Source organism: Aspergillus pseudotamarii (genome assembly GCF_009193445.1).
Source record: "Aspergillus pseudotamarii strain CBS 117625 unplaced genomic scaffold BDV38scaffold_9, whole genome shotgun sequence".
NCBI lineage: Eukaryota > Fungi > Ascomycota > Eurotiomycetes > Eurotiales > Aspergillaceae > Aspergillus > Aspergillus pseudotamarii.
The window spans coordinates 349,385-375,226 of record NW_022475023.1 but is presented as its reverse complement, the minus strand read 5'-3'; the positions used below and the strand labels follow the sequence as shown (position 1 = coordinate 375,226).

At 47.4% G+C, this 25,842-nt stretch overlaps 5 protein-coding genes across 5 annotated transcripts; 3 read left to right on the top strand and 2 right to left on the bottom strand.

The window, feature by feature from the left end:
• Positions 1-2,872: 2,872 nt before the first annotated feature.
• On the bottom strand, positions 2,873-8,819 carry pkhB (putative sensor histidine kinase/response regulator; the record flags this gene model as incomplete). Its single annotated transcript, XM_032059039.1, has 3 exons — positions 2,873-3,154; positions 3,219-3,332; positions 3,399-8,819. The coding sequence occupies 3 exons, from the start codon at positions 8,817-8,819 to the stop codon at positions 2,873-2,875; spliced, it is 5,817 nt and encodes a 1,938-aa protein (XP_031917119.1).
• Positions 8,820-11,954: 3,135 nt separating this feature from the next.
• Positions 11,955-12,390, top strand: BDV38DRAFT_238561 (uncharacterized protein). Its single transcript, XM_032053680.1, has one exon. The coding sequence runs from the start codon at positions 12,024-12,026 to the stop codon at positions 12,291-12,293; it is 270 nt and encodes an 89-aa protein (XP_031917118.1). The 5' UTR covers positions 11,955-12,023; the 3' UTR covers positions 12,294-12,390.
• An 840-nt stretch (positions 12,391-13,230) lies between these two features.
• On the top strand, positions 13,231-20,593 carry BDV38DRAFT_279504 (putative sensor histidine kinase/response regulator; the record flags this gene model as incomplete). Its single annotated transcript, XM_032059038.1, has 6 exons — positions 13,231-16,151; positions 16,209-17,396; positions 17,510-17,987; positions 18,039-18,105; positions 18,178-18,507; positions 18,573-20,593. The coding sequence occupies 6 exons, from the start codon at positions 13,231-13,233 to the stop codon at positions 20,591-20,593; spliced, it is 7,005 nt and encodes a 2,334-aa protein (XP_031917117.1).
• Positions 20,594-22,637: 2,044 nt separating this feature from the next.
• BDV38DRAFT_238555 (uncharacterized protein) lies at positions 22,638-23,168 on the top strand. Its single transcript, XM_032053679.1, has one exon. It carries the CDS (start codon positions 22,772-22,774, stop codon positions 23,141-23,143), a length of 372 nt encoding a protein of 123 aa, XP_031917116.1. The 5' UTR covers positions 22,638-22,771; the 3' UTR covers positions 23,144-23,168.
• A 1,536-nt stretch (positions 23,169-24,704) lies between these two features.
• BDV38DRAFT_238553 (uncharacterized protein) lies at positions 24,705-25,131 on the bottom strand. Its single transcript, XM_032053678.1, has one exon. It carries the CDS (start codon positions 25,051-25,053, stop codon positions 24,826-24,828), a length of 228 nt encoding a protein of 75 aa, XP_031917115.1. The 5' UTR covers positions 25,054-25,131; the 3' UTR covers positions 24,705-24,825.
• Positions 25,132-25,842: the final 711 nt, after the last annotated feature.

The following is a 25,842-nucleotide window of genomic DNA, read 5'->3' as shown; positions in this document are numbered from 1 at the left end:
ACCTGGTCGTCCGACGGTCTTACTGGCCTCCGATTTCCCGTGGCTCTAATGCAAGTCTCGTCATGGCTCTGCCGTTGTTGCCTTACCAGTTAGGCCGATGTCCTCGACCCGTTGTCAGTCTGTCCGAGCACAATGAAGATCCGGAACTTACGCAAGTGAAATGAAGCAGGAACAGAGCTTTCGACCTTCAGAGCAGCCCGACCGGATGGCAGGGTGACACGGCGACCCAACATACCATCAATGAGCCGTTGATTGGGTCAATTCGCTTGAGATCCTCTTCCCCGTTTTCTCTCTCATGATCTCCGCCCTTTTGTCCCCCTTTTTTTTCTCTCTCTCTTTCGCTTTTTCTTTCTTAGACGAAAAAGAAAAGAGGGAAATTTTTTTTAGAATTGCCTACTTCTCATCATTTTGTCCGTCAAGACTCGGGTCACATGGAGCAGATATTTACGGACTACATCATCGAGGAGGGAAGTCTGACCATACCCACTAAAAGACAACATCTCAGTCTCCCCAGCCCTCTCTGGCTTGCATCACTAGGCTGATGCAAGATGCTCGACATCCGTCTGTGCAGCAAAGTTGACGGTATGCCTTGGTCTAACTGTAGGTAGGCGATGCATCGTGGATTAGGGTCTCTAATCGTGTCGAACTATGGGCCTTCTCCCGTAGCGTCGATTGTGCCCAACGACCAACCGTTCTGTGCTAGGGTTTAGACCAGTGAGGAGGAAAAAAGGTACATTGTCTTTTCTCACTAAGAACTCAATACGGTGCCCGCTTGTTTCCAATGATCACCCAACTCGACCCTCCAAAGATGTTCGTGGGATGCAGCAAATGTGGGGTTTTCGCCCTATCGCTCGTTTGCTTCCCTTCGCTCACCGCCACTAAAATTACAACTCGCTCAATGGTTTCTCATCAGCCAACCGGCTTTTTGACCCATTGGGCCTCAAGCCCAATTTCGGTCCCTTGGTCTCCTTGGCCCGTTTTGGCCTTTCTAGAACCCAACAAGATTGGACCCAGACTATTCAACAATAGGTCCTCCTGAGGGCCTGTGGGCAGGCGATCCATGCTTATGCCTAACGTGAAGCCTGGGGAAACATTCGCTTGGAGTCGCTCAAGGAGTCGTCGTGTCGTCATCCGTCTTCGGGCCCCCCCATTACTGTTCCCCATCAGCATCGATCTGGTCCTCAGCCGGTTGTGGGAGAACATCGCCTCTCCTCATGTTATCAACATCGCTCCTTACCCGCTAGGCCGTCAAATTAAGGTCGCTAAGATCATCTCGCGCTTCGATTCTTACGTCTTGTTTTAGGCTTCATTATTGTTGTCATGCATATTGTTCCATTCATTTCTATTTCCCCCTACTGGCATGTGTCGTCATATGCCAACACCGTCCTGATCAGCCGCATAAGTCTCCTTACCATCAATTCGGGATGAAAAACATTTGGCACCATTGCAGGTTCAACTAACCCTGAACAGCTTGTCGATTCAGGTCGTACAAAAATAAAAAGCAGTCTGAAGGAGGCACCTGACATGGAACGCATAGAGCTCAGCAAGCCGACAATCTTATACTATCGCCAATGATGACGATCCTCCAACAACAATGGGACGATTACATCACCGTCTCCTGCACTATCAACTGCTCTAAAGCAGTCAATAGGCCCATTCTCCTTTATCTTTTTAATTGTTTGTCCTGTCACCTGAACTCTATGTAGTTACACAGGCAAGGGATAGATACGTTACTCACTGCCGGAATTCCCTCTTTTTTTTTGTTTTTTATCTTTTTAATTTTTCTCTCTCACCACACGATTCATCAGCCACATGGAGATGACGTCCAAAAAGCAAGGGATTATCGAACTAGCTAACAACAGTGCAGGGCGCAGCTCATCTGACATGTATCATTTTGTACACCTCGGTAGATAGTAGATACTAATAGGTCTACTGGTGGATACTCCCAGATATACATATCTGGTTCAATCAGAGATCAAACCTAAAATACATATGTAGGTAGTGTGATCATCTAGACTTAACTAGGTCACACGCTACTGGATTTTTACCAAGCTTGAACACAGAACAAGAGAATTTGTCTGATATAGTGCAATTAAAGTATATCATATATATGTTGCCATCTGACCAATGACTATCCGAGTCCCGAAGCAAAGTGACAATTCCCTTTCATATCCAAATGGTCCCCAGCCCATGCTAGAACAGGTATCTCAATCCGTGTATGAATTATCTACTAAGAAGGCAAAGGAACAGAAAACATCGGGAAAGGGTAGATAAAAGGAGGGGTGGGGAACGCTCTGTTATCTGCAAATACAATTCCAGAAGTTAAATATCATGCTCATAATATGGTATCGGGAAGAGAAAAATAAGAAAAGTAAGAAACAAAAGCCAGATATTGGAGGTTTGAAAGAAAAGAAGAAGTAAAGACGATTGAGAATTGCTCAACGAATCCGATAACAGACGCCACGCCACGAACGAGGTCGATGGTCCAAAGAACAACAAACCTATAATTCCGACCCCCGTAATGCTGAAAGGTATCAATCAAACCTGGATGCTCAATGCAGATGCGTAGTGAAAACCCGCGGTTGAAAAAAGAGAAGCGGACAATGAAATAGACTCGAAAACCAAAATTCACGACTCGAAAACATCCAAAGACGCCTTTCCGTCCGACGGCTTGTACCAAGCCAAAACCCCAGCCCAAAATTGAGAAAAAGTAGAACGAATAGCAGGTACATCAGGACACGGTCATAACAGCCGGGAGGCCATGTACTTCCATTTGGCGCATTATCTGGAGGCTAAATCAGGCCAAAAGAAAGCACCTGGAACAGACACTCCGTTGACCGCACAGGATAACTGCAGGAATATAGGGGCTACCTTAATCCTCGCGAAGATTATCCCTCCTAAGACGGTCTCGAAGTAGAAGGAGTGGTCGGCTAGGATCGAGTAGTCCCATCATCATCTTGCCCAGTTCGTTATGTTTGATGGGTTTTGTGACATAGTCGTTGAAGCCAGCGCGTGCAGCGTCTTCAATTTGGTCTGTCATTGCATTGGCAGACAAAGCCATAATGGGTATTTGAGGGTAATGATTCTTTAGTTCCCAGCCACGAATATCACGACAAGTTTCGTATCCGTTTTTCATTGGCATTTGGATATCACACTGTGAAAGATGTTAGTCACAAGAAACCAGCAACACGGGGATAGCAGCAGCCTGTGCAACTTACTATGATAAGGGAGTAGTATCCTGGCTCCTTAGAGAATACCATTTCCGTGCACTCTTGACCATTTGACGCGGTTTCGGCCATGACCTTGATCTTGTCCAGATATTTCAACATAACCTGTGTTGCGTTAGGGCGGGCGAAAACAGCTTAAAACTCTAGGCCAGAAATAAAAGACGAACGTACCATACGATTTGTTTCATCGTCTTCAACAAGCAATATCCGGTATCCCTTGTTCCCGATAACCTCCTTCACCATCTTAGACATGGTCTTGAAATTATTGTTGATCTCTCGGGCCATGTCCTGATTTCTATCCTTGCTGAGGTCTCGCCTGTTATCGGGGTCAAAGATGGCCGAGAATGCCGAAGGCTTGACCGGCTTTGGCACGGTATAAACACGGCCACCACTAGCAGACAGTTCCTTGATCTTTGAATTAATCTGTCGCTTCTGGTATAGGTCGGAAATAATAACAAGAGTGGGCGCGGACGCTGAGTCGCAATCTAGAACATACTGAATCACGTCCTGGACGTCTTCCACGCTGGGTAGATTTAGTACCAGGTGCGTGATCTTAGCACTAGACTCATCATTCATTGAGTCCTTCCAATCCTCGACATCAGGTAAGGATGTGATTGAAAAATGTATTTCATGAGGCACCACCTGTTCAATATGCTGCTTGATAGCTTTGCGCGTATTATCCAAGGGACATAGAATGAGAATTGAGTAGGGGTCCTGAGAGACCGGGGCATCTGAGCCAGCATCAACAGCTGCCGATGTAATCGATAAAGACAGCTCCCGAGAGGTTGAAGAGGATGGACGAGCTACGGGACGAATGGTATCGCTGCTCGAAGAAGCCGTGGTATTCGGTCGAGCCTGCGACGAAACGTCTGTGTTGTTGGACTTTGCGGTATCAACCTTGGTAAGTGGATCCACGGCATGAAGCTCAGGGGTTGGTAGAGCTGAAGAAACTGAAGATCGCTCTGAGAAGCTATTGGAAGTCAACCGAGCAGAAGGATCAGAGCTGCTCAGGGGCTGGGAAAGCGGCGAGTCAAGTACGGATGAGATGTCAGAGGTATCCGGTCCCTTTGAATCTATAGAGTCCCTTGACGAAAAGAGCATCTTCTGCAGGGAACTAGGCTTGGATTGCAACCCAAGACCCTCGGACATGCTAGACGATTGTCGAACGAGGCGCGGTTCGTCGGGCGACGGTGGCGGAGGTGCGTCAACCTTCACGTAAAACGAAAACTTGGCGCCTTGACCTTCTTTACTGCTGGGGGTCAATCTGCCACCATGCATTTCGACAAGTTGTTTGGATAAGAAGAGCCCAAGGCCGCTACCAGCATGTTGTTGGGAACCGTTTTGCCCTAATTGGCTGAACCGTTGCATCAGACGCTCGGCATCTCTTGCGCTGAAACCCTTCCCTGTGTCAACAACGTCAAAGTTCAATAGTAATTCTGTCTCCTTGGAAAGAGTCGCGGTTCCATGATAGATGGAGCAGCGTATGTGAATTTCACCTTGAGAGGTGAATTTGACTGCATTGCCAACAAGATTTATTAAGACTTGCCGAATTCTGAACCTGTCACCAATGACCATGGGAGGAACATCAACGTCCATTAGATAGTTGATTTCGAGGCCCTTGTCGATAGCTCTGGAAGAAACAGTGTCAATCACATCTTCAATCACCGACCGCACATGGAACCAGGAGTTAACTAGCGACATTTTCCCTGCTTCAACCCTGGAGACATCTAGAATATTATCAACCAATTCACGGAGGTTAGTTGAGCTGTTCTGAATCGTATCCAGCATTCGCCTCTGATCCGTGTCGAGGTGAGTATCCAAGATGAAAGGAATGGTACCGAGTATTCCATTCAGCGGTGTCCGAATTTCATGGGACATGTTGCTGAAGAACTTGGTCTTCGATTCCATTTGGTTGTTCAATTGTTGCATTGCCTTGTTGAGCTCCCGCTCCAGGTTCTTGCGGTCGTTGATATCGGTACAGGTTCCGTACCACGACGCCTCTCCGCTACCGAAACTACTCGTCTCGACGCGCACCAAGCGAACAAGATGCCACCTAAAGTCTGCTCCCTTGGAGCGAAGTCGAATCTCCGTGGAATAAAAGACACGTCCATTTTCATCTTTTTGGACAGAGGCCACACCACGTCTCACGAGTTCTTCTAGAGCAGGCGTAACCCCATTGGCAAGGTGACGTTCTTGGAGGGTCGTGTCTAACCCAGAAACTGTATTCTCCTTTTGGGACTCAGAGAGATATACAGAAAGTACGCCACATTTCTCCAAGTCGTCGGGATGAAGATGTTTCGCAAACCCAAAGTTGAGCGCTTCTTCAAGCTTCTGGCCGGTATACAAATGCCATTGTTCGTTCACAAATATGAGACCACGATACTCAGTGGCTTCAAAGACAATCTGCGGGATGGAGTTCGAGAACGCTCTGTATTTGGCATCGATCGCAAACTTCTCTCTCTCCTGAGCTGCTTTGAGCTCCGCAATATGTTGCTCATGGATATCAAGAAACGACCCAATCCAATAAAGCACCTCGCCTGTGGAAGATAGTAGGGGGTTGGCTCGGAAGATGAACCAACGGTACGCCGACTCGTCGTTGAAACGTTTCACGCGCACGCGTTCCGTGAATTGTGACCCCGTCCGTAGAGCGTTTGCCCACTCCTGTGATACATGCTCGCGTTCGCTGCTGTGGATATTTTGCCAAGGGTCCCTTAGCTTTTGCTCCTGAGGTTGGCTCCTTCTGTATGCGTCAAATTTGGAGTTCGTCCAAATGACTTCGCCGCTTTGCGGCTTCGCAAGAAAGATATGCAGTGGAACGGAGTTTAGCATCAATTGTGCTACAGTATCGGTGAACGGACGTGGTAACTCGCGTGGTAGTTGGGCATAAAAAGAGTTTGCTGAAGGGTGACGAGACGAGTTTTGCGTCGGGGATATAACTGGCGGTGCGCGGAATTCCTGGGATGGGGATGCCTGAGCTGCAGTTGGGTCTGGTACGGTGGCACCATCTTCATCTATTGGGAGCTTCCCCAGCAATCTCCCAGGAGAAGTGGGTGTAGAAGTTGTGGCGTTCTGCCGAGGCTTTGACAATCGATTCCGATGATGAGTCAACGCATCGCGGAGGCCCTTAAGCTGTTGAACATTGAAGTAGCTGTCCACAGCATCAGTTCCAAATTTAGCAGGAAATCCAGGGGATTCGCCCAGGACAGACGGAACCCCTGCTCCAATACTACCCAGGTCAAGACCAGGAGTACCGACCCCAGATGGACTAGGCTTCGCCGAGTTTGATCTTTCGTCCGGACTAGATAGGCTAGCACGAGCCTCCAGTGAACCGTCATCGGCTATAGAATAGTTGACATGTCCACTAAGACCAGCTACCAGTTCCAACTCACTGCTTTCGTCTGAGAATGTTCCCCCAAGGCCAAGAAGATGCCCATAACGTGGGGCTTCGAGACGAGATGCAAATTGCCGCTCGAGCTGACTGTAGTGCTGGGCTAAGCAGAACGAAGTTGTCAGATGTGGGATAAGACAAGCGAGTGATTGTCGCAAATTCGCAGGATATGGTATTATAGGTGACAATATTGAGATGACAGCTACCGGAAATCTCAAAGTGGACGGCGAAGTTGGCTTCGAGCGGCCAGCATGCAAAAGAGGTATGTGAATTACAGACTTCGCTAGGTCGACACCAATGGCTTCCAGGGGGTTCAGATTCGAGTAATCATGTTGCGGAGGATGCTTCGCGAATGCACCTTCATCGACCGTATGGCTAGAAAAGAAGGGATTCTGCTCTGCGTGCGCACGGGGCGCTGGAGAAGGAGCAGGGGACTGTGACCAGGGGGAGGGAGGAACTTGTTCATATTCGTCGTAGAACTCCATCAAAGGGACTCTAGGCGCATGTAAACCCGATGCAGCGGGGTTAGAGACAGATCTGGACCGAATTGCATGCTCTTTGTTCGACGGCCGGACAGGCTCTGCCGTAGGAGTGACTTGCACCACGTCCTCTGGTGTTTGAACGTCACCCTCAGACTGCTTTGCTGCAGAATTCTCTGAATACTCTCTAGTTAGAACGACAGGCCCTGTGCGCCCGAACAATTTCACAACACCGGTCCTCTTTATGAGCGGATCTATTTCAACTTCCAAGGGTCTGGATGTGGGGAAGACAGCCTGTCGATGATTATATTGGGCAGGACTCATCGGGTCAAAGGACTGCGTAAAGGGCACAGTGTGCACCTGGTAGGGTGTAGCCGAGGTCTGGCTCTGGCTCTGAGTTGTTCCGGTACCATCTGGGTTTTCGCTGGAGATCTGTACGCGCTTGTTCTCATTTTTCGCCTTTTGCTCCTGCGGTGAGGTTTCCGAGTCTTGCCATGTTGATAATTTCCGCTCCTTACCAAAACCTGCAAACGAATGCCGTGCCAGAAGCGAGGGTCGTTTTAAAAGTTTGGCAGCACCCGATCCATTCGCCAAGCTCTCCGTGGTAGACTCGTCTTTCCGCTTTTCCGGGTTGGCAGCCCCTTTGATAGATCCATCGCTCGTTCCAGTTGCCTCCTCGTGGGACTGCTGGTTCTGTAGAGTTTCCCGTTCATATCCTTCTATATTACGATCGAAAACTGCCTTCTGGCCCCACGGCACGTTTTCAAGATCCGTCGCATCTCCAGGTATGGCTAGTGATGCTCTCTCAGCACCATAGTTCTCCTGTAAAATGTGCACAACGTTGGCCCACCATGCATCAAGACCAGGATCGGCATTAAGCTGCAACGTAAGATCATACAAATTGGGGGTAGGATAAGTCGGGTCCTCAGCCACCGGCTTGTATTGAGGTGGCAGGAAAACGCTATGGGATGTAGGAGTCTTCATCGAGGTAGGGTGTCTTTCATCTGCCAGTTGCGAGGTCTTGTGGACTTTGAGCTTTTCAGCCGGAAGTGTCAGCTTGAATGGGTTATGGTTGTGTGTAGGATCTTGCGTCGACCTTGGAGCCGATTGATGCTGCATTCTGGGGAAAGGGTACGATGGGGTCTGTCCGGGCATATTGTCGGGCGTTAAATCAGCGGCTCGTATCGTGCCTCCGGAGCCGGTCGAGTCGGAATATGAAGTTGAAGGCATAGCGTCTGTTGGGAGCGGTGCGATCCTCGGGGAAGATACATTTGAAATGCGCCTTTTCCTTGACGATTCGTAATTCGAGGAGACGGGGTCTGCTTGCGACGAGGTAGTTTCCCGAGTGGCTGAGGCGTTCTGGGTCTGGGATTGTTGCATCTGTTGATATACAAGCAACTCCTCCATCTGTCTCCGTAATTCCTTGAGGGTTTGCAGGCTTCGTCCCTGATCCTCTTGGTACCCTTTTCCCGAGTCTGAATTCTCCTTTTTCGTAGGTGGCGAGGTACAATACGGGGTCGCAGTCTGTTCATGTAATGCAAAAGGTGATTGAGAGTTAGCCTTCCATACGTTATCCTCTATGGGCACGTTTCCGTCCGCTGTGCATCCAACGTTTCTACTGGAAACCAGGTCGGATGTTGACTGGGGGGAGCCACGCAGGTGAGGATGAGGTGCGGCGACAGGCGAAGGGGCCTCGGCCGGCGATGGAAGCGGAGTTGTCCTCATACTATGAACTTCCCCCATCCTATACACCCTCCACCGCCGGTCAGATAATCAATTCTCCTGGGCGAATCCAACTCCACAGGAGCCAAATGAGGCACTCATCTCTCGGACGAAACGGTCCGTGGATCAGGTGAAGGAAGGCCGAAGAGTAAAGGGACGAAATTAGACCAGGGTGAGAAGAAAGGTATACGAAAGAGCGTAGGAAAGACGCGGAGAAGGGAAAAAGTGAAGTTCGTTAAACGCACGGAAAGAAAAAGGGCAAAAAGGGGTGGGCCTTAGAAAAGAGAAAATCAAAAACTCATAGGGTATACCTCGACCGGGTGAAAAGAACAAAATTCTGGGGAAATGAGGAAAGAGAGAAGGACAAGAGGGAATGATGTGTAAGAAAGGGAAAAAGGGTTAGGAGCAAAAAAAAAAAAAAAAAAAAAAAAAAAAAAAAAAAAAAAAAAAAAAAGAAAAAAAGGAAAAAAAAAAAAAAAAAAAAAAAAAAAAAGGAAAAATCGAAAACAAAAAAAAAGAGTGGTTCAAGAAAGTTGACTAAAGCGGTGTATAACCGTGGTGGTGAGGTAGGTACTGGATTGAGAGGAAGGTTCGACTGATCTGACCTTTCCTAAAAACACTGGAGCAGGTTCTGCTGTTTGACCCAGCGGATCGTCGATTTGTGCTGAAGGGTGTGGAAATGGTCCGTCTCCTGGGGGGGGTTCTAACCTATGACGTAGCCAAGCCTTGACGGGTTCTCGCAAAACCGCGGTACTGTATGAGGCTTCTCAGGCCCTGGAACGTTCGAACGCGTAGAGAAGTATTACAGTAGGATGAGAGAGGGTGGATACCAGAGGAAATTAACTGAAATAACAAGAAAAATGATAGTAATAACAATATCAAAAAAGAAATTCTAGGGCGGGGGTTCAATCAGAGAGACAAACACTATCGTACACCAGTAAGAACATAACCGGTCAAGGAAAGTGAGTGTACTAGAGGAGAGGAAATGGATGGGCCAAAATCGAACCCGGAAGGGAAGTAGAATAGTCCGCTACGAAGAGGGATGGCTGACTGGGGAAGTCAAAGAGAGGTGAGAGAGCTTACCCAGTTACCTACTCCGTATGGGGACAATCCCAGGTCACCTGAATGATATCTCAGAAGGGGGGGGAAGAGGTTCAGAACGTATGTATGCATCTAATAGTCGATTTTTTTTTAACAAAAAGAAAAAAATAATAAAAATAAATAAATAATAATAATAAATATTTCTCTCTTGCGATGATTCAGATCTCACTATACCCAATACTTACAGAATACTACCTGGTAAATAGTGCAAGTATACCTACGTACTAGGTACAGAGTACAGTGTGGTATGTAAGTACATACAGTATCGTAATAATTGCTGTGGGTATAGGAGATATCAAGAACTACTTACAATTAGTAGCGTAACTATAATTATAATAACATTTGATGCTCCATCCATCTTCGAACCGATTCATATATCTCAATATTAGTACTCCGTAGATAGGGAGTGTTTATCGTCCATTTGAATTTTTTGCTCCCAATCCGTTCTTTCTATTCTTATTCTCTTCATTTTTGCCTGCTATACATGAAAACGCTCTTCCGTCCCTCCCATTACCCTTCTGTCCAACCTAGGGAACAATGTACAGGTCGAGACTTCTTCTGTGTACCATGGGAAGTTATGGCCCCGTGCTTATAATCATTCCACGCACTTGGTACTAACACCTGTGCAAAAATACGGAGAACTCCGTAATGTTGTATATTATTAATAATGTTGGCATGAAGGTGGAGAGGTTAGCAACCGACAACTTCCCGCAAGGCCACCATAGGGTTTGTTAGGCGGGACTTGAATCGCGTGGTATGTACGGAGTACGGCGTCACCTTTTGGTCCTTTACGCGTTTAGATCTATTTCAAGAAATTCGACCATCTCCAATAAATTAATGTATATATTGGCTCAATGTCATATGCGTAATATAAATTAGGCAAAGGTTGAGGAGGAGCGCAATGGTGTCAAAGGATCAAAGAAAAGGTGTGGAAGGCGGCTAGAAAAAAAGGTAAAAAAGGGAAAATAGAAAAAAAAAAAAAAATTCATGAACGGGAAAGGCTTTCATTTCCCCGGCCTGCAAGACGTCAAGGGTCATCGTTTATGATTGTGTGGCGCTCTCCGACTCCAGAGACTCGGGTACAGCAAATAAAAGGCTAGTCTGTTTTTAAAATTATCCAACGTCGGGTATTTCATACCATGTATTCCATGTATTATTCAATAGCTTGCTGGTAGTATGTACTGAGGATATCCTATCAGGTTGTGTATCGATGCTGACTAATAGTACTTTTACGGGCTCAATTTCAATGCATAGGCCAGCCTTTTGCCACACCAACGACAACTTCCGGGAGAGGTGATGGGTATGAAGCAATAGGACTACTTGTCACAGTTTTTGTCATCCGATTCAGGTCATAGTGCCGGTGCTTAATTGGTATTGTTGAGGCTGCCCTCTCGAATCCCATTCCAAGCTGGCTCGTTTCACCAATCAGTGCACAGTTACCCACCCAGCGCTAAGCATGGGGTACAGAAGGGAGTGCAGATGGCTGAAAAAGCGAAAGAGAACGCCTACTGTCGTCATCAATTCCAGTAGTACCCTATGGGCTTCAACATGATCGCCTACAGTACTTCGTACCTGAAAGGTATCCATAACAACCAGTACCTAGCCCTGCCGAGCTTCCATTTCCATTCAAATATTATTCCGAACGAGTCATGGTCAGTACCGATCCATACATCCATCTTCAAGTTGTGGGACGAATTCCATGGATCCCCGTCTTATCCTGCCTAAACCACTCATTTTTGGGCTGCACCACGTACCCTCCCTTGCCCCTGATTTCCTTTTTTAAACTACATCCATCCTTCGTAGTTAGATTGAACAATGAGCTAGTAGTAGGAGGCTGAACCATGCTATTTGGGAAAAGAAAGTCTATACTCAACCCATTTTAACGGTTTTTCTCGAAGCAGATTTAGTGTTCTAGCTTGCTTTCCTAATCGAGGTAGTCGGCCGAGATTTATTGAAATCCCTTCGGCTGTGTTGTTCTGTCGATCCTCTCGACATTTCGGGTACACCTCCAGCCTTTCCTCACTCAACTGTCCACTCAGTAGGTATGTATATACGGAATACAGTACGTTGGAGTGCGTAGGGATATCTCTCAACTAATTTAGTTTGATGTGGCATGGAATAAAATTTATAGTCTCCAACAATAGTTCTCTCGTTCTTCTGTTTTCTCTAACTAGTTACTCCATAGCACTTAGTAATCAATTTGGTTTTTGTTTACTGATTGTCCCGTCCGTCCATCATTTGCAAACTCATTTAAAAAAAACTCATTCAGGAACAATACAGTTCTACTTCTCTAATCCACATATGGCTCAATATCATTTGGGAGATATAGGTTTCCACATTTATAAATATCGCTACTACGTAATTGTCTTTCCGTAGGGATAATTTGTCCGATATGATAGTAGTACCCACAACTCAAGGTTATGATAGGTACTCCGTGTTATTCTTTCTATTCTTTTTTTTTTTTTTTTTTTTTTCCGCAAAAAAGAAAAATTAATGCTTGGTATAGGGTTCCAGCTTCGGCGGCAGCCATTCTTTGAAGTTTTGCTATAAATTGAGGGGCATCACACGAATGGTTTCCTTCATCTGACTAGCAAATATTTCCCTTGTGGTGAAGTGTTGTTTATACTGGGATCTTCCCCAAGAGATATAAATATATCTAACTAGTTATCACAGTGGGTTTACATAATTCTGGTACCTGAAAAGGGATGGGTATAGAAGCACCGCACGAAGTATTTAGGGGGTGGGAGGATTGATAGCTGCCGTATAAACGCACCAGCCAATGTTCAGTCATTGAATTTTATGCAATCTATAGTTCATTGCTCAAACGCTGTAGCGTCCCATAACATGTAGGTTAACACGGCTGATCGCCGGCTGTCCCTCGTGATGCTCAATGGCAGATGACTAAGACAATGCTTATTCATGGAACGTATGACACCTGAGGCTCTCAGGCCCAACCAATGCCTTGTCACGGATCAGGTGCCTCCACTTGCAACCGCACGAAATGATTGCAGCTGTACAATGACAAGTCAGGTCTTCGATCGTCGCTATCCTTGCTTTTATACCGCCGAATTGCGCGCACGTTCCGCAGCCTCGTAACTATACTTGGCCTCGTCCGATCTCCAGAGGGAGTGAGGTGCTTTGTCCCCTCCTCCGTCCTTGGCGATTGTACCGTTTTTGTTCCTAATGATACTGCACACTCTGATTTAACGCCCCGCCTGATCAGACCTGCGACAACTCTGCACACGGGTAATTCACATATGGCTGTTTATTGAGGGGGGTCGAATCAACTAGGATATATCGGTAGTCGGTTGAGATGGAAGATAGTAATATCCTTGGTGAGGACCTACCACTCCCTCCAACCCGGCTTTTCGAACGACTGGCGCAGCTGCCTGGATATACTTGGGATCAGTCCATCGAGCCGTTTCATTCAACATACAGCCATTGGCATGTTTACGGTCTCCGCCATTCTCTCGAGTCCGACGTCTCTACCCCCGCTGCGACTTCATCAGGGCCATCTAGCCTCGCGCGCAACTCCCCACGAGCCGAATCCCGCCCTCCTTTTCGCCATCACTGGAGAAGTAGTCTGAGCGAATCCAGCAGTGAGATATCGCTTTCGCGTGGCGATCACGAGCCAATATGGACACCGGTCATCGCTCGGGTTTCGTCCCACGTTGTGAGACTCGAGCGTGAGTTCCATATGCAAAGGTCCATAGTACAGACGTCGGATCCGGATTGCAACCACACGATACGACCGATTGACCTCATAAGGCTTCCTCGAGATCCTGGCGATGCGGGTCCTCTATTGGTGGCTATCTTTGAATCACCAGGGCCAAACATGCTGCGGGAGTTGGTCGCATTTGGACCTGCCTGGTTTGCTATGGGCACCAAAGGGGACAGTAGTGAGCCGACTCCTGGAGAGCAGGTTTCCCTTCCAGTGTTCCTTGATTTCGGCATCGGCGCATGTGATTGTCTCGAACTCCTACATTACGGACTCAAAACGGTTCACGGTGAAATTCGCGGGGATGCTTTTCATTTCAGTCTAGAAGGAGGCTCTGTAAAATTAATCAATACAGGGAATGGTGCTCGGTCGTTTGATAACATCCTTAGCGAGGGCTGGTCGTCGACTTCTAGAGAGCTCGGTGTCAAGAATAAATTACAGTTTATTGCACCGGAGCAGACTGGAAGAATGCCGACTGAACCGGATAGCCGAACGGATATCTACGCGCTTGGGGTGCTTTTCTGGACAATGTTAGTTGGGAAGCCAGCGTTCACTGGAAGCGACCCGGTTGAAGTTGTTCAGAATGTGCTGGGGAAGAAGCTACCACCAGTTTCGGCAAAGAGAATGGATGTCCCGGACGCAGTGTCAGCTGTGATTGAGAAGATGACTCAGAAGGCAGTCAATGAGCGCTACCATACCATTTCTTCCGTGAAGAGAGATTTAGTACAGATTTCTCAATTACTTGGTGACGGTGATAGCGAAGCTTTGAAAGATTTTCAAATTGCTCAGCGCGACGTGTCTTCATTCTTTACTCTGCCCTCTCGTATGTTCGGGCGGAAGGAAGAGTATAGAAAACTTATAGAGGTGGTTGAAAAGGTTTATCGACGTCAGCAGTCCGCTTACGCCAGAGCTACCACTCAGAGCACCAGCGGATTAGGCTCCACTTCATCTATCTCGGACGGTCGCGTTGACAGCTTTGAAATTGCGTCTGGCTCGAGCGACTCGGGCTCTTTCCACATCCCTCATAAGCCTAACTCTAACGGTGGTCCTTCTAACCTCGGTCGTGTCTCCACGCACGAGTCCATCCACAGTACCGAATCATCACTCTCGACACCAAAGCCAGGCTATGTATCAAGCAAAGCAAAGAGTCCGGTCGAATCTCGTGCCTCCTGGGACAACACAGATAGAGATGGGCATCTCTCGACGACGGGAGCAAGCACGCAGAGCCATGCGGACTCTCTTGGGGTAAATAGGCCCAAGACTGCTCACAAGCTCCGCCGGAGTGGGAAGTGCGAGGTCATTACCATCAGTGGTGCTGCTGGCATTGGGAAAACCGATCTTCTCAACCGTGTTCAACCGGCAATTCGCCGGTTTGGTTATATCGGCATTGCTCGCTTGGATCGGGCGCGAAGGGTCCCTTTTGAACCTTTTGCCAAGATTCTAGCTAGTCTTTTACGCCAAATATTCTCCGAGCGTGATGTAACGACGGATTATCATGAAAGTGTCCGCACAGCACTGCGGCCGATGTGGCCCACGTTACATCGGGTTCTGGAGCTGCCTGAGCAATTGATGTCATCTGGAGGAAGTGAAAAAGACATATCGCCCAAGCTCTCGGCTGCCCAGCACATCTTTAATAAAGATATTTCAACTAAGGGGGAACCTTCAAAGCGTATTGCACTTCCTCTGTTTGACCAGGGGCAGACTTCGGTTGATTTTTTCTTATCAAATGCGGCTTTGAAAAATATGCGCTTGATGGAAACATTCCTGGAAATACTAAAAACGTTGTCTCAGTTCAAGTTGATTTGCGTATGCGTGGATGATCTACACTATGCCGATGATGAGACCCTCGACTTGATCATGAATATTGTGAAAGCAAAAATACCCTGCGTGCTCGTACTCACCAGTCGTAAGGCCGAGCTTGAGTCGGATGCCATCAAGTCGCTCTTTGAGGCAGAGAATCCCAGCGTAACAAGGATTGCGCTGAATCCACTTGGGGAAGATGAAGTCATGCAGATTGTAGCAGCTACAATGCACCAGGAGCCCAACCCGATGCTCACCCCTCTCGCAGCTGTCATTCAGGAAAAGAGCGTAGGCAATCCGTTCTACGTACGGCTGATGCTGGAAACTTGTTATAGCAAAAACTGTATTTGGTATTCATGGAAAAACTCAGTGTGGGAATTCGACCTTGACCGTATCTTCACCGAGTTCGTGGCCCCAAGATACGGTGAAGGGCTTGGGCTTGGGTTTATTGCAAGACGCCTTCAGGAGACCCCACCTGCAGCTCGATCCATTATGGTTTGGAGTACACTATTGGGAAGTCCTTTTGCGTTCTCTTTAGTCCAGAAGCTTCTCACAAGCGAGTTCCTGTACTCCAGCGATGACGACGAGGCAGTGGACCTCACTTGTCCACAGAACGCAAATCTCATTAGGCAGTCGGAGGCCGACATTGTAGTTGGACTGCAGTATCTTGTCCAAGCCAATCTCCTTGTTCCAGGGAAAACTGATGATGAATTCAGGTATGTCGCTGTTATCACATGCTGTCACTCGTTTTGCACTATCTAAGTGATCTTTAGATTCGCCAATGATAGAATAGCTCAAGCCGCTGCATCATTGACAGAGGGTCGCAATGTCGAGAAGATGCATTTCATCATATCACAAGCCATTATGAAGTACTATCATGATGGTCGTAGTCGCTATGCAATGGCTCGGCATGTGGCTCTTGCGTCACGGATAATCAAGAACAGGGTCGTCCAGAGACTTGATTACCGGAAAATACTCTGGGATGCCGCGCAAACAGCTGCACAATCTGGCGCACGACCAACTGCACTCTGGTACTTCCGTCATTGTATTGCGCTTCTCCAAGAAAATCCATGGGATGACAACAATACTGATGTGTATTATGACGAGACACTGCGACTACACATTGCAACAGCTGAGATGGCATGGTCCCAGGGTCATAATTCGGAAGCGCTTGACTTACTGGACAAAGTCTTTGTTTATGGAAAAAGCGCGGTGTGTAAGTCAAGAGCTTGGATTGTGAAAGCTAAGATATACGCTCAAATGGGAAATCATCTCCGTTCGATGGACTCGCTACTCACATGCTTGGATGAGCTTGGCGTTCATCTCCGGGAGTTTACAACCTTTGAGGAATGTGATGCCGCTTATAGGAACCTTAGAAGGTATTTAGAAAAAGGCGATTTGGAGGCTGTTGTTCGTAAGCCTGTGAGCAAGGACATCAATATGATCACTATCGGGGCCGTTATGGCTGAGGCGATGGCTGTGACATATTGGGATGATCCCCTGACATTTTACCGAATGGCAATCGAGATGATGAATCTCCACATCTTCAAAGGTGGTTTTGTGCAGATCTCGATCGGTTGTTCTCACCTCGCTATGATCTCCTTCAGTCGTTTTCGAGATTTGGATCTTGCGGTAAAGCTGAGTGATCATGCTCTTACTCTTCTCGAGCGTTGTCCTGAGCCTTGGACCCAAAGTCGTGGTTCGATTGTCCATAATCTCTATGTTAGCCACTTGCGAGTCCCTCTGGCATCAACGCTTCCCGCTCTTGAGGCTTCTGTGGAGGCTTCCTTTTCCATGGGGGACCCTTACATAACTTTAATCAGTCTGTCATCGATGGCGATGACGAGGCTTTTCCTTGGCCACGACTTGACTCACTTGGAAAGCTTTTGCAATGAGAGTCCTGAGGATATTCCAGAATGGGTGAATGATACCCGCGGCGGTGCGAGTCTCCTTGCAGTGCGGTAAGCCTCCTTTTTGATATTGAATGACTCATTTGACAACTTCGTTTCCTATTCTAAACAAAGCAAGTTCAATGGCGGGAGCAGTGGGCGTGGACTAACCTATCTACCATTAGGCAAGTCGCACGTGCGTTGCAAGGGAAGACTGGCTCTCGGAATGCCGACACTATTATGGCTGACGAACACCACAATACTAGCGAGTATATTGCTTTTTTGGAAAACAATGCTAGTAACGCTGACCGTCCTCGTGACATATATTGGGGCCTGGCCATGATCCCTCTGTTTGTATACGGACACCACTCAAAGGCTATAGAACTGGGCGTACAGATGATGGATACTATGCCCAGGCTGTGGTCAGCTCGTGTTTCGTATGTTGTATATTTCTATCTGGCTCTTTCTCTACTCACGCTGCACAATGATTATCCTGCCGGCGGGTATCTCGATGGAAACATGAAGACAGTCCTAAGGTACAAAGCCGAAGTTGATTTTGCCCGGAGCGCGTGTGATGCAAACTATGGAATGTGGTCATTGATTTTGGAGGCATTGGTCTTCGAGGTCCGGAATGACCACAGCTCAGCGATTCGAGCATTCGAGGTAAGTTGGGCCAGCAGTTTTGTGTAGGATAAAAGCTCAATCTTTATGAAGGCCGCGATTGATCACTGCCAAATCCATGGATGGCCCTTGGAAGAGGCTCTTGCTCTTGAATTACATGGTACGCGTGGAATAGTTTTCGATCTCTCTCTTTTTTTTAAGACCCCTTCCACGATACTGACCCTGATTCTAGGCGATTTCTTGATACGACGTGGTGCTAAACGGGCAGCACGCTCCGTTATGCAGGACGCTATCGCCGCATGGGCGGCGATCAGTGCCGTTGGTAAGGCTGCACAACTGACAGAGAAGCATGAATGGCTCCTGAAAACGGCCACATCTACAAGGAGTGTTGATGTTGGTTGCCAAACTGTCGATTCGCTCTTAGGAATTAATCGCAGTAGTGAGCCAGAGGATATTGGCGTTCCTCAACATATGGAGGAAGATGACCGACAGCACCGATGGATTGAGCAGAATGGCGTGACTACAGGCGAACGCTCGCTTGATATATCTGGTGTTGGGCTCGGTAAGTCTCTAGATCCACCCCAGCTCTTATTTAAGCGCAGAACTGCTCTTTCTAACGCCTGGTAGACATTATTGATTTGTCGAGTATCCTTGAGTCTAGCCAAGTCATGTCATCTGAACTCCAGATAGACAAGCTCCTGACAAAGATGATTGAGATTGTTCTGGAGTCTTGTAATGGATCAGATTTTGCAGTGATCGCAACTAATTTCGATGACAACTTCACCGTTGCCGCAGCTGGTGACCTCGAAAATGGTCAAAGATCTTACGTCGACGGCCTTCCCTTTGCAGTGGTCGAAGATAAAATGGCTCAACAGATTTCGCACTATGTCATGCGCACTCGGGAAGAAGTCCTCGTCCATAACGTTCTCGAAGATGACCGATTCTCCAATGTCTCGGATGCTTACCAGGGTAGGTATCCGCTTGGCAAATCTGTGATTGCACTGCCAATAATGCAAGCGGAGCATCTTCTTGGAGTTATCCATATCGAAGGAAAACCAAACTCCTTCACTCAGCGAAACCTTGTAGTCCTTCACCTGCTCTGTAACCAGATTGGTATTTCGCTGTCCAATGCCTTGCTCTTCCGTGAAGTCCGCAAAGTCAGCGCCACCAACGCATCTATGGTCGAAGCTCAGAAGCGTGCACTCGCGCAGGCTCGTGAGGCGGAGCAGAAGGCGAAGGTAGCGGAAGCCGAAGCCAAGCATAACGTCAAGTTGAAAGAAGATGCAGCGAAGGCCAAATCTATTTTCTTGGCCAATATCTCCCATGACCTACGCACGCCAATGAATGGGGTCATTGGCCTTTCAGAGCTGTTGAAGGCCACTAAACTGGACAAAGAGCAGGACGAATATGTGGAGTCCATTCGTGTATGCGCAGATACCCTGCTCACTCTCATCAATGACATCCTGGATTTCTCTAAGTTGGAAGCTGGGAAGATGAAGATCTCTACGGTGCCTCTGAACATTAAGGAGACAATTTCAGAAGTTGTTCGTGCGCTCCGCTATACACACCGCGACCGGGGCTTGGAAACCATCGAGGACCTCGAGAAGGTTCCTCCAGATTTGGTGGTGCTTGGTGATCCTGTGCGTTTGCACCAGATTTTCATGAACCTCCTTAGCAATAGTTACAAGTTTACGCCGAAAGGATCGGTGACTGTCAGGGCGAGAGTTACCCGGGAAGGCAAGGGCCGTATTCGCCTTGAATGTTCCGTGTCTGATACAGGAATTGGGATTCCTGAAGAGCAAAAATCGCGACTATTCAGGCCATTTTCGCAAGCGGATAGTTCCACCGCTAGGTCGTACGGTGGCAGTGGGCTCGGTCTAAGCATCTGCAAAGCTATCATTGAAGACGTCTTGGGTGGCGCGATTTGGCTCGATTCAACTCCTGGAGTCGGCACCACAGTGACTTTCCACTTATCCTTCAATAAGGTCAAAGATGCTTCCGCAAAAGCATCAGGACTGAAGAAAGGAGATGCAGGTGATAAAACGACCTCTCCTTCACCTACGGCTCGTGACCTTACGATGATTCCACGCGATCAAATCCGGGTCTGCATTGCGGAAGATAATCCGATTAACCAGAAGATCGCCGTGAAATTCGTGACTGGTCTTAACCTGCAATGTGAAGCGTACAGTGATGGGCGACAAGCGGTCGAGGCTCTACGTGCGCGCTCACAGGAAGGGAATCCTTTCCATGTTGTTTTGATGGATGTACAAATGCCTACATTGGACGGCTACAATGCAACTCGTGAAATCCGACGAGACCCTGATCCTAATGTTAATGAAGCGCTTGTTATCGCGATGACGGCCAGTGCTATTGAGGGCGACCGCGAGAAGTGCCTTGAGGCAGGAATGAATAACTATCTCCCGAAGCCAGTCCGGTCGACAATTCTAAGCGAAATGCTGGACCAATACCTCGCCCCTGTGCCTACCTTCACAAAAACACGCCTGGCAATGCGGGAGAGAGGGAGCGTCAGCCACGATTCTGGGACACCCAACAGTTCATCGCCGTCGCCTGGTTCTGACAGTCAGGGAGCCCAGCTTACTCCAGAATCAGACAAGCAAGTACAGCAAAATTCATCTGAGATGAACTAGGGTTTTCCTTTTGTTCTTCCGTCTCTAGAGATACCCCAGGGATTTTCTTCCGAGGATTTGGCCTCATCCGACGCATGGCGGATATAGACCAGCAGTTCATGCACATAGTCATTCTCATCAGCGGAGTTTCTTTACCTAGGCTCTTTTACACTTTCTACAGCAACATAGCATACCCATATAACGATTGACCTTTCATATTCAGCATTAGAACGTTCCTCACAATCTGCGATGATTCACTAAAAGACTGCTCTCAGGTGTCTAATATGAGTTTTAAAGCCTCAACTCCATTACCATCAAAATATAGAATACAAACCAGCATAATACTTTTGTAACACTTCAATCAAAGCTAACAACAACGAACAACGAACAACAGTGCCCACCTTGACAAAATTACATAAATCTACCAAAACCACTAAAACCTTATGTACTGTTGTGATCTATAACAACTCCTCCAATAGGAACAGTAATCAAGATACTGATTACCGCAATCTAGTAGTATACCGATGTGATGAGACTACAACTAGATATTGAATCTCACCATGATTAGCTTGGTTTGGAAATGTGGTATATTGCAAATCGCAGAGCTTTATGGGGTTATTTTGCCAGAGTATAAATGCCTGAACCCTGATTATTCCTGTCACACACACGTGGCTTTAGCTAGGCAGTCATATTGCTTCCCTTGGTTCTAGATTCCTCCATGATTCAACTCTATATCACTTCACTTAATCTCATACCGCTATGATGGACAGTGTGATCTCTCGGCCACGTAAGCTTCATTCAAGTATTCTGAGCCGTATACTGGCGAAAGCTTCTCTTGAAAAGGCAGTCAATGCCCAGGGAAAATAGACGAATAGGCCTGGATATCTAGAAACCCCAGTGGAAACCCGTCCGCTCTTTGTCGAAGCCGACCTTAATGAATTCTCGCATCGCGTGAAAGTCGTTATAGCGGCAAGCCACACTCTCCTGAGTATCTGGTGCGGTCCGTTTAGATAATTCTGGATATCTGCCTATGACCAGGTAACATCGCTCAAGATTACGGCTGGCCAAGGACTTTTGTTGCATTGCAGGCAGCACTAATAACGCAATACTAACAACAGTATTCGTTAATGGGTCACTTATAAGCCGAGAAAAGAGAAGGCTCCTTTTATCTGTTGACCCAGAATAGAAAATAGTCTAATATTATAAACTACATGGAGATTGAAAATTCTTATTTGCACTTTAATACTTCCATGTTATCAAATCGGATACTAGCCGAGGAACCAAGATGTCTTATCCTTGGGACCGTGTAGTATCATCATGATACTTTTCACCAGGAACAATGAGCTAACAGTGATAGAGTAGATTCCGCCTCTTAACTGTGCCACTTCTCTCTTCTTCATATCCACCCTTCAGTCCGTTAATCAAACACGTAGTCGTCTGCCAACGGAGAACCCGCACTATGGCGACGATAGCATCACTGCCGATGGAAATCATCGATATGGTACGTTTAAGCAACGCAGCTATGATATATAGCCTGACTTTTGAATTTAGATTATTGCATACGCCATTCACGATGAATTTTATGAGGGACGCATGCTCCAGAACCTCCGTTTCGCCAGCAAGCCCATATGCAGGAGCGCTTCCCGCCTTCTGTTTCGCGCTCTTTCGTTAGGGTTTCAGCTAGGATCGTCTCCTTCCAGTGGCCTAGACGAAAGATTCCACCTAGACGGAAAATTTCAGCCAGTGGGTAGTCATTACATTCAGTCTCTCAGTATGTGTATCTGGAACAACGAACATAGCAAGCGCAACATTGACGCTGCCGTGATCCTGGACGAAGACGGGATGAGGGATTCCTTTGAATCCTTTTTTAAACGGCTGCCTAACCTGAGGAATTTGAAACTTCTTATAGAGGGTAACCACGATGATAGAATAGAAGGGGCGCGTGCTATTACCAGCGCTCTCCAACACTGTCGCTCTTTGATACCAAATCTTGATGGGTTATTTTTATCCAATGTCGGGGATCCAACGCTTGACCAGTTTTCTGGGGAAAAGAATCCTGCAATGGCCTCGATTATTGCCCGTCTTCGGTGTCTCAAAATCACCAATCTTGATACATACTCTATCGGAGATAGTGTATTCTCTATATTACAATATGGGGAGAATCTGCAATCGGTGCAGTTAAAGTATTTCCCACACACCATGAGGTGGCCTAAACCTATCATTCATCCCAAGGCTTCTTTACAACGCTTGTCACTATGGTTTTCAAAGATTTCATCCGGATCTTTGTGCCATACTATCTGGCATTTCAGAAAGACCCTGAGATATATCGAACTGTATAATATCACACTCTCCGGCGGGGCGACATGGGAAGAGCCAATGTGGGTAATATGCCATTGCCCCCTTCTTTCGTATGTAAAATTGGGCGGGTGTGACCCAACAGTCGATTGCCAGACAGTATGGGGTGTAAGATCAGAATACAAGCGCGCGCGGTATCTAACCTTATTGACAAGAAGGAGAAGAAGGAGAATGTCGCGGAAACAACGGGAAATACTGGAGCGTGATCCATGGTAAAACGACCCGCGAAAGTAGATTGACAACTGGCTAGAATAAAGGTACATGGCTTTACTGAATTCGTTGCTTGGCTGTCCTCATGTGACGTTTGTATTTCATCTCCACAAATAATATCATATACATGGTAAAGGCCACATCTTTTTTTGGAATAAAATATACTTCCAACCTTTGCTCTTTTCCGCGAGATATTCGTTCTGGCGCTACATCCATATAGCCGCCTTCTGTGCTCTGCTCTTCTGGATACATTGTCAGGTGTCTCGGTTGATAGACTTTGAGCAGTTAGCTAATTCCTCACTAAAGACCGATTATCCCTACTCTCTCTGCATGCAATGTGTGAGCCGATCGGCTAAGACAAAGCAGCAAGGATGGCTATGGTTCTCCAAACGAGTATAGAGAGAAACGCGGCAGAAGCCCGCTGGGGATATACGCTGAACGACTCATAGCTCCAAACAGGAAACTCCAGGTACCAAAGAAGGGACTTGCTACACTTGATCAGATGATACAATCCTCATGTACCACACGATGGGTCATCTGAACCATTTCAACAGCCACTAAATGGCAGTGAACATATTTGGGGTTGACTCCGACTCTAGTCATCTAATTGCATTCCTATACATCCCCTACCTGTACGGACAATGGGTGGACACCAGGGGAACCTCTTGAAAAGCCGAAGACGTGTTGAGGTTGGCACACGGCTCATCTCTTCTACGCCTATATCTGACCACCGGTTGTCCAATGGCCACACTCGGCTGACACAGCTGACGCCGCTGGTCCGTCTCATGTGTGTTAGCTGTGAGCTATGATTGAGCGGTAACTGGAAGGGACAAGATACTGTTGGTTGTACAAGCAACTCGGGCCGTGGCGGTCGTCTGCCAGTGTTATAAGACCGTGTAACCCCGAGCCATGCTGGCTCTTGAAATCTCGGCCGGATATCTCACTGCCGGTGCTACCTTTGATTCCAACAAGAGGTCCAGTCTATCCTGAAGCAGTATGGACTTGACGTTTGCTGACTATACCATAACACGGGCTGTCTTTAGAACTGTCCAAGGAGGGCTATAATCAGCCTTGGCGTGGTGCCTACTATCAGGAGCAAACGTTACCATCCCTCAATATGCAAGCCCGGTTGACATTCTTGTCTCGTACGCAGGGGTCCACCCCTCGGCAATTGAAAGGCTATGCTAGATGCCGACGGGTTTATGTATAATCACGGCTATGACTTTGTATTTTCCGACATTCATAAGAATCGCAAGTCACCCTCTTCACGGGAAGGATTTGTATCACCGTTTGCTGCTTGATTGCTCATATACTGTTCTGTGCGCGGTGAACGGTAGCGGGACGAAGGCTAAATACACACTGAGTTGCCCATAGGCTAACATTCTGGATATAGAACGTCTTGTCACACTATACTGACCGCTACTCTCCTTGATAATTCTTATCAGGGAGAATGGGGTGTTTTTGACAAGCTTGACCATTCGACTCCTATAGCCTCCCTGGCTTCATTGGTTTCCTGGAAATACTGATTGCACACTACAGAAGAGTATATCGTTAAGTGACAATGGTGGTGCAACAATACCTGCGATATCCGGTGAAGCAGCGTGGCAATATAGATATATGGACGCAGCGGCTCAGTGCCAGGATGTTACATACGCGCCGGTGGGATGGTCCACAGCATGGCTTATCTCCTAAGGATACACTACGAACCAGCCTCCATCCAGCATATATTTCGCAGATGAAGTAAGCAGTATCCGTACAGATCTGCCAGCCCGGAGAGTTTGATAATGGGTCATAGATTGTGCTCCACGACAGCATAGAGCACAAGTGGCAACCCTGGGATCATTTTGACAGGCAGTCAAGGGAGAAGGGAGCAAGACTAGAAGTTTCGCGATAGCCGCCGTCATCGGATGCACCATGGAATGGACTCGAACTGCAAAAGGGATAGACCGAAAACTTGAGCCGGATAAAGATCCTTGACCACAAGAGAAAGAAAGTAAGTAGCCTGCCGAGATAAGCGCACGTATAGACATAGCGGGAGTTGGATGCAAAGCCAAGAAAAAGCTTGAAAACCAACCTTACTTGGCAGTAATACTGACGCGCAAAGGCACTTGTTTGAGTGTTACTGTTCCTAGGCCCCTGTTCTGATGTGGCAACCTGGGATAGCTGCTGTGCTATGCTATGCTAGGCTCTAAACAGAGTATAACCTTTTGCCTGACGCTGTCTTACCAGATTGACAACACAACTAGAACCCAAAAAGAATGTCTCCACCGATATATTCAAGAATCCACACCTGATGACACTGCATACGCAAGGACCCATTTGCTCAAGCTGGAGCACATGATCATCGTCGGATGGAGGCATGAACCGCAATTCCGTATCTCGGGGGGGCAACTACCCTAAATGATCTTATTTTCCTCAGTTGGGGAGGGACTCGTGGAACGACCAAGGGCACAATGAACTGTGGGACAGGGTTCTTACAGTCCCTTTTTCGTCGACAGTGATCGACTTCGGTGCCGGCCATATTGGCCATGGAATACTTTGGAACCAACGCGTTGGCGACGAACGGATTGGATAGGTTGAGCTGCCAAGCTCTGTATGTCTCATATACTAAAGTATTGATTGACTGAAATACTTCCAGACGTGATGCCTGTCCATATTCAGCGTCCAACAGCTCAGGGTGACACGACAACGCATTCAGCGGCTAG